General features: G+C 41.7%; 1 protein-coding gene across 3 annotated transcripts in view; it reads left to right on the forward strand.

Annotated features, from left to right (window-relative positions):
• Positions 1–8,532, forward strand: part of bicra (BRD4 interacting chromatin remodeling complex associated protein) — a 72,291-nt gene extending 63,759 nt beyond the window's left edge. For all 3 annotated transcript variants that reach the window (XM_060923991.1, XM_060923993.1, XM_060923992.1), the window contains 8 exons: positions 25–214; positions 313–410; positions 526–654; positions 754–803; positions 1,029–1,177; positions 1,350–1,444; positions 1,541–1,643; positions 5,502–8,532. In XM_060923991.1, the coding sequence (XP_060779974.1) occupies positions 25–214; positions 313–410; positions 526–654; positions 754–803; positions 1,029–1,177; positions 1,350–1,444; positions 1,541–1,643; positions 5,502–7,177 (2,490 nt within the window). In that variant the 3' untranslated portion in view covers positions 7,178–8,532. The remainder of the gene's footprint in view (positions 1–24; positions 215–312; positions 411–525; positions 655–753; positions 804–1,028; positions 1,178–1,349; positions 1,445–1,540; positions 1,644–5,501) is intronic.
• The last annotated feature ends 299 nt before the right edge of the window (positions 8,533–8,831 follow it).

The raw sequence follows: 8,831 nt of genomic DNA on the forward strand, positions 1-8,831 counted from the left end.
AATCTTTTTCTGTGTTTTATTTAGGTTCAGCAAAACATTTTACTCCAGGCAAAACAACAACAACTTCAGACTCAGCCTCAGGCCAATCAGTTTAGTAAACTGCCTGATCAGTCTTCAGCCCAAGTGATGAACTGTTCAGCCAGCAGCACAGTCAGTGCATCTGTCACATCTCTGTTTCAACAGAAGTCTGTCTTCGTCAAGTCCTCAGTTTCAGGTGAACCCTCTATTTTGGTACTTTTATGAGATTATTTAATATTGCTCATAGAGTTATCTTTTTTTTTTTTTTAAATACTTGTGTTGTCCATACTCCAGGTTCAAATGACGCACATGTATTTCCTGGAACTTCAGGGCCAAGTGGAGTAACAGTTAATCAAGGAAAACCTCCTCTAAATCTTGCTCAGTCTATTCAGGTCTGAATCATGAGCAACCTGTACAACTATTTACTGATTTTGGTTTTCTTTAATGTATATTTAAATCATTTTTATTTAAAATATCATCTGTAACCCAATACTGTATTACCTGCAGGCAAAACCCGGGGTTATAAGTGCAGTTGGAGGGCTGACATTAGGTAAACCAGGGTTACAGATTCAGGTTCTGAACAGTGGACTTTCACAGATGCCTACCCTGCAGCCTTCAGCTCCTGTTCAAACCCAGGCAAGGGTTGTATACACATTGCTTCCTGTGATATACACTGTTGTGGCATGTGGATGTATTTGTTAATAATGTACTGCGTCTTCCTATGACCTTCCACAGACTTCAGCTTTAAAAAGGCCTTTTAGTGTGGAGCCAAGCAAAGAAGCACGGTACATACCTTTTGTGTGGCTTTGTTGTTTTATATAATAATTGATCAAGACATGCCCTATCCATTTTTTAAATTATAATTAGATCAGAAACGCAAATTTTGATCCAGTAATAGAATCCAGTGTTTCTACCGCAGAAATAATGAATTGTTTGATTCATAGAAGGAACAATAAAATCATATAGGATTGTCCAGACTATGTGCTGAAGGTGTGTGTGTGTGTGTGTAGGATATTAGAACAGCTGAGGAAGCTTCAGGCTTCTGTACTACATCCAGACTACAGTTCACCTTTCCACTCTTTTGAGGACACACTCTGCCGGTTGTTGCCCTACCACGTGTACCAGGGCACAGCTCCCTCCCCTCAAGACTACTGCAAAGGTAAAACACCTATGCCTGCATATGACTGAGCATATGATTTATCCGGTTAATTAATCAAGTACATTAATATAGCCTCAATCTTTTGTAATTTTAACAACTTGAAGTGCAGTTATGTGCATTCCTGTCTTCACAACTGATTGTGTAACGCCTTCCTTTTTGGTTCTCTGCCCAGTGGATGATGAGTTTGAAAATGTCTCCAGCCAACTTCTGAAGCGCACACAAGCTATGCTGGATAAGTATCGTCACCTGCTGTTCGAAGAATCAAGGGTATGAACACACAGGTCTGATTACTCTACCCATGCCACCCATAATTTCCCTTGGGGTTTGATCTTGTATTGGTGCTTCTTGTGGTGTTTTGAGCAGAGGCTGGGTCCTTCTGCAGAGATGGTGATGATTGATAGGATGTTTATCCAAGAGGAGAAGATTGCCCTGAACCAAGACAGGATACTGGCCAAGGATAAGCCAGGTAAAGTCAAATTTAATTCTGCATAAGAATTAAGAAATGGTGGAAAAGGAATTGGACTTAAGTCTTGCAAAAATTACCTTTAAATGCATATCAAATTAAAGTGTGAAGCATATTTCATTACACTTTGTTTACATAGTGCATTGTAAATACAAGGAATAAAGCAGCCAAACTAGTGTTAGTCAGGAGGCATATAGTTAATGCATTTGTAAATTAGCCTGATTTTACAATTATAAAATGTAACTGTTGAACAAAACTGGGGAAAGTGTTCAGTGCAGACTATGTCAGAAAATAAAGATAATTCTTTGCTGTTTACATTCTAGCTTTGGCTTTGAAAAATTAATGTACATTTTCAATGAATCTTTACAGAAGGAGACTGTTCAGAGTTCTCACTGTGGCAAGTGAAGCCTTCAGATTAGAGCATTGAGGTTCAGTGACTGGTGTTGTCCATCCCTGTGTAATAATTAGAGTGGTGCTTGAAAGTTTGTGAACTCGTTAGAATTTTCTATATTTCTGCATAAATATGACCTAAAACATCAGATTTTCACACAAGTCCTAAAAGTAGATGGAGAACTCAGTTAAGCAAATGAAACAAAAATATATTATAGACCCTTTTCAGTCACGTGACCTTCGTAAACGCGACCACCATTTTGGACATGTAGTGGACTTCGGCTCGAATCAGTTTGAATGCGAGGAAGGCGACAAACGAAAAACATAAAAGAAAAAGGAGCGAGATGCAGAAAACACCTTCACTATCCAGCGACGTAGGGCATTTACAGGGCGAGCAGAGGGAGGGGTATTTGCAAAAATTGAGGTTAGCAGGCTTAGAGAACGACGTTTACCTGCTTCCACCAGGATTGTTCACTGACGTACGGAAGTACACGAAGCCCTCGTCTTTACCTGACTTCTGCCCACATGATCTGTATACCTATGTTGTTAAAAACCCATCGCCATACACAGGTATTGATCTGAAAGCGTATAAGAGTTTGGATGCCTACAAATATTTTGTGTCAGGCTGGGTAACATGCCTACATCAGCGGGTCGTCCCTGGAGCCAGTGGTCGCCATCTTATTACAACTAAGGTTTGTTCACATTTTCATTTACTTTCGGTCCTCAGGATAAACAAAATGTTATTAAATGCCATTGAAATAATTTCTTAGTCTGTTGAGACATGGCCCGTTATAAATTTGCTGTTACCAGGCAATGACCTGTTAGGGTCGGTGTCTGTGTTGTAGCAGTGTACTAGCAGCTAGCTGTTAGCACTAGCTAATGTCAACAACATAGTAGCTAGTATGTTACTGTAGCAATATTTACGTTCAGTCATTTGGATGACTGTTAAAACCTTTCAGTCTCAAGTTTTTCCCTTTACTGTATTTACTAGTTTACTGTAATTATGATCCGGCAGCTATTTACACCGGATCCAGTGTAAATAGCTGCTGGAGCCAACGTCCGAGGTTCCGGAGCGCGCTCCGGCTTGCGCCCCTCAAATTAAGCTCTGTACAGGTAAATAGCTGCCGGAGCCAACGTCCGAGGTTCCGGAGCGCGCTCCGGCTTGCTCTCCCTCAAATTAAGCCCTGTACAGGTAAATAGCTGCCGGAGCCAACGTCCGAGGTTCCGGAGCGCGCTCCGGCTTGCTCTCCCTCAAATTAAGCCCTGTACAGGTAAATAGCTGCCGGAGCCAACGTCCGAGGTTCCGGAGCGCGCTCCGGAACCTCAGACGTTGGCTCCGGCAGCTATTTACACTGGATCCGGTGTAAATAGCTGCCAGATCATAATTACAGTAAACTAGTAAATACAGTAAAGGAAAAACTTGAGACTGAAAGGTTTTAACAGTCATCCAAATGACTGAACGTAAACATTGCTACAGTAACATACTAGCTAGTATGTTGTTGACATTAGCTAGTCAACAATAGCAACTACAGAAGAACAAAGAGGTTACAATGGGTTATTTTAACCTATTTGGTTACACACTCTCCGCCACAGAATGTTAACAGCAATGTAATGCCTTTTCTGGCTAATTTTATTCGTCTTACCTCCAACAAAGTGGTCACTACACAAGCGTTGGTATGCCGAGGGCTGCCAATCTTTCCTGTTTATGGCCGCTATCCATCTTCTCCGTCGGGATCCGATAAAATGATAAACCTTGCCTTGTTTGTTGATGGTTACTACATCCAGGTGCACAACAATATAGTGGCATGATGGAAGTCTTGCTGAAAGTAAAAACTTTCTTTGCTGCCGTTCCTCAATGTTGGCTGTGGTAAACTACTGGTAGTACATGTCCAAAATGGCAGCCGCGTTTGTTGTGACGTCACGTGAAAAGGGTCTATACTTGGCCATTTATTTAATGAGGAAAATGATCCAATATTACATATCTGTGAGTGGCAAAAGTATGTAAACCTCTAGGATTAGCAGTTAATTTGAAGGTGAAATTAGAGTCAGGTGTTTTCAATGAATGGGATGACAATCAGGTGTGAGTGGGCACCCTGTTTTATTTAAAGAACAGGGATCTATCAAAGTCTGATCTTCACAACACATGTTTGTGGAAGTGTATCATGGCACAAACAAAGGAGATTTCTGAGGACCTCAGAAAAAGCGTTGTTGATGCTCATCAGGCTGGAAAAGGTCAGAAAACCATCTCTAAAGAGTTTGGACTCCACCAATCCACAGTCAGACAGACTGTGTACAAATGGAGGAAATTCAAAACCGTGGTGGACCAACAAAGATCACTCCAAGAGCAAGGCATGTAATAGTCAGCAAGGTCACAAAGGACCCCAGGGTAACTTCTAAGCAACTGAAGGCCTCTCTCACATTGGCTATTGTTCATGAGTCCACCTTCAGAACACTGAACGACAATGGTGTGCATGGCAGGGTTGCAAGGAAGAAAGCACTACTCTCCAAAAAGAACATTGCTGCTCATCTGCAGTTTGCGAAAGATCACGTGGACAAGCCAGAAGGCTATTGGAAAAATGTTTTGTGGACAGATGAGACCAAAATAGAACTTTTTAGTTAAAATGAGAAGTGTTATGTTTGGAGAAAGGAAAACACTGCATTCCAGCATAAGACCCTTATCCCATCTGTGAAACATGGTGGTGGTAGTATCATGGTTTGGGCCTGTTTTACTGCATCTGGGCCAGGACGGCTTGCCATCATTGATGGAACAATGAATTCTGAATTATACCAGCGAAGTCTAAAGGAAAATGTCAGGACATCTGTCCATGAACTGAATCTCAAGAGAAGGTGGGTCATACAGCAAGACAACGACCCTAAGCACACAAGTCGTTCTACCAAAGAATGGTTAAAGAAGAATGAAGTTAATGTTTTGGAATACCCAAATCAAAGTCCCGACCTTAATCCAATCAAAATGTTGTGGAAGGACCTGAAGCAAGCACTTCTTCATGTGAGGAAACCCACCAACATCCCAGAGCTGAAGCTGTTCTGTATGGAGGAATGGGCTAAAATTCCTCCAAGCTGGTGTGCAGGACTGATCAACAGTTACCAGAAATGTTTAGTTGCAGTTATTGCTGCACAATACTGAAAGCAAAGGTTCACATACTTTTGCCACTCACAGATATGTAATATTGGATCATTTTCCTCAATAAATGAATGACCAAGTCTAATATTTTTCTCTCATTTGTTTAACTGGGTTCTCTTTATCTACTTTTAGGACTTGTGTGAAAATCTGATTGTTTTAGGTCATATTTATGCAGAAATATAGAAAATTCCAAAGGGTTCACAAACTTTCAAGCACCACTGTAGGATGTCATGCAACATCGAGACATAGTCTTGATCAAGTATCGCATTAAAACCTTAGGTGCAAAATCAGTGTGTTATTTATTCAACACTCTTGCTATTTCTCTACAGAGGAGTTTGTGGCCAGCTCATGTATGGTGAACAGGGTTGCGGACAGTGGCGTGAGGCCTTCAGCGGTGGAACTGAGTTCTGTTAAAACTGGGCCTGCAGGAGTGGAACTGAGCACTGTTAAATCTGCTGGAGCGACAGCCCATGTAGCTGGCACACCAACTCCTCCCTCTATTGCAGTGACTGCTGCTGCCAGTGCTAACCCTGTTCCTGTTCCCTTTCCCCCCACCAAACTAGTGATAAAACAAGGGGGAGGGGGAGCGCTGGTATCATGGTCTACTAGCTGCTCCCCCATGCCTGCATCAGTGGCACGGCCTTGTACAAAAGCCACAGGGTTGAGCTCTGATCGCTGTTTTGGCCCCACCTCATCTTCTACTCATTCTGTAGATGATGATTATGATGATGATGATGATGAACTTCCTCAGCGGACGAGCAAGCCACCCATCAAGACCTATGAGGCACGTCAGAGAATTGGCTTGAAATTGAAGATTAAGCAAGAGGCAGGGTTCAGCAAAGTGGTTCACAACACTGCATTAGACCCAGTTCATTTACAGCCACAGCACACTCCACTACCACAAGTCCCTGAGCCACCCTCTAAAACAAGACCGCCTTTAACTCAACTGTCCGTAGTTCAAAGGACTTCACCTCCAACCAGTAATTCTACATCTGCTATTACTTTCAGTGCAGCAACCACACATGCAGAGTCTGGGATTACAACTTCAACTGCACCCCCTCCTTCAGTCTCTCATGGCTGGTCATCTTTGTCTGCTTCCTTATCCTCCCGTACATCTTCAGCCCAAGTGAATGGCACTCTAGAGCACTATGAGGTGTCTGGGGACAAACTGAACCCTACCTCCACTTCAGCACCTCAGCTGACCACCTGCCGACTCCCACTACGAAAGACATACCGCAAAAACATCAGCCCTCATCATCGACCAGGTGTCCCAGGAGGTGGTGATGTGGGACCCAATCCACCAGCAGCACCTGCATCCTCTCCTCCAATGGAGAGGACAGTTATTGCCAGTGTGAAATTGGAGCAGCAAGGTGTCTGTAAGCCCCCTCACACCCACACTGACCCAGGGTCACAGGGCTTGACATTTGTAGAGCATGAATTCTACCATGGAATTAAAAATGCCTATCAGCAACAGCAGCAATCCTCTGATAAAGAGGATGAGGAGGATGGTAATACTGGGGACCACATGGGGAGGGTCATGGGACAGATGAGTAAAAACTGTGAATGGGCAGTGGGCACATTTCGGATGGACCAGCATGCACCAGGCCCTCCGTCATTTGGCGAAACATCCTGGGCGAGAGACTCTTCACTTCCTGCAAAACGATCTAAATCAGATTCCCCAGACATGGACAATGCCAGCTTCTCGAGTGGTAGTCCCCCACTGGACAACTCACTGAACGAACATTTGCAGTGTGCTATAGATAGCATACTGAATCTGCAGCAGGGCCCACCGACCCGTGGACCCGTGGACAGGGTTTATACTGGAAATTTAACCAACCAGCACCAAACCCACCATCGTCAGGGCACAGCATCTTCATCAACATCATCGTATAGACACATTGTCACTTCTTCTTCCTCTCCACCTTCATCCTCCATTTCACAGCACCCACAGTTAGGGGGTCGAGGACAGAATGGAAATCTGGTGTCACAGACGCATAGTAGATAACGGCCACTTTTATTTGAAAGATGCTTAAAGACTGAAAGGCATGAGAGAGGCCAAAGCAGGAAAATCACTTGACTCTGTTTAGCTGTGTTTGCCCTGCTTGTCTATGGATGGCTACTGAATAATAATATTTCCTGGGTGTAATGGAAGGCCCTTTAGGTGTACTTTCATAAGCATGAAGTGCACTTTGACATGCCATGCTCATTTTTGTTTTGTTCTGTGTGGGAAGTTTCAGGACCGTTCTTATGTTCATTGTTAACAGGGCTCACTTAAATTCTTAAATTAACTCTTCATTAGTAAGAATTCAATGTGAGGAATGGGTTTTTTTTTTTGTTCTTTCCATCTGTCCATTTAATTTGTGTGGCCCTTGATTCATTACCATTACCACTGTAGAATTCTGGCTTTATGGTTTGATGTTAATCTTTTAATGTTGTTCTTTGAATTTAAAATGAGGTCTTTGTCCACTGGTTAAGACTTTAGTTATCCCTCTTTTACACAAAATCATGAATTACAATAAGATAGAAAGTCACCTAGCACTAAAATCTTGCCTTTGAGAATCATTCTTCATTTGTGATTTATCAGAACAATCTGATGTGGTGAGTGCTGGGATTGGAAAAAGTCCCATTCATAAAATAAACAGATAGGGTTCTAACATCTTTTAACCTTAAATTATACCATCATCTGGAGTACATTTACAGAAAATACTTGTAGTATGAGTTTGTTTTTTGTTTGTTTTGTTTGTTTGCATACAAACTTCAAAATTGCCTCTACAGTTTTTCCAAGAAATGTTAGTGACCCGCTCAGGGGCAAAACCAGTGCTACCCAGCTCTCTTCCTGAAAATCCACCATCTGGAAGAGTTAATTGTTTTGTTTATTTCTTTGGCTCTAACTTTCCATTAGCTGAATCAGGTTTGATTAGTGCTGGGTACCAACACAGCAACCCAGTTCTTTTAATGGTTCTCAGTCCCGGGAACATCAACCACTATCCATCATCATCATCATCATCATCATCATCAAGCAGATAAGCATCTCCACTCTTGTGATTATGTACAACTGTTATTCTATCACTGACATTCAAGTGGTCGTAAAGACACCCTCCTAATTTATTTATATATTTTATGTACACATAATGTAGACTCCTTCAAAACCCTCTGGAGAATTCAAATGCAAACACAGCTTAATTATGAGGAAAAGAAGACTAATCTACAGAAAAAATAGAACTGTAAGAATTTGAAGTATAGTACTACAAATTAATTTTGTATTGTATTTATTGTGTATAATGACACTTTTTTAAAAAGGAAACTGTACATTTAGTAAAACTGTAAATTAAACTTTGCTTCTTTTATGAAAGTATCAAACATTTGTACATTTGTTATTTCTAAATTTGCAAGGTTAATGAGGAGAAGCAAGTACTTTTATCTGATTATTTTAAACTGATTTCAAGTTCTCGTTCTATGGCCACAAGGTGGCGACTGTTTGCCAAATTAAATTATGATCATTATCATGGGTTGTCGAGGGCTGGGCCAAGGAAAAATGCATTGCATTTACAGTAGCTTCGAGGCTCATGTGCAGCTCTTGACTGAGTTAAACTAATTACTCACAACTTGCAAAAAACTGTCTTTTGGCTTCTTTACAAAATAGTGTTCCATTTCACAGA

The sequence above is a fragment of the Neoarius graeffei genome, chromosome 6 (assembly GCF_027579695.1).
Source record: "Neoarius graeffei isolate fNeoGra1 chromosome 6, fNeoGra1.pri, whole genome shotgun sequence".
NCBI classification, from domain to species: Eukaryota; Metazoa; Chordata; class Actinopteri; order Siluriformes; family Ariidae; genus Neoarius; species Neoarius graeffei.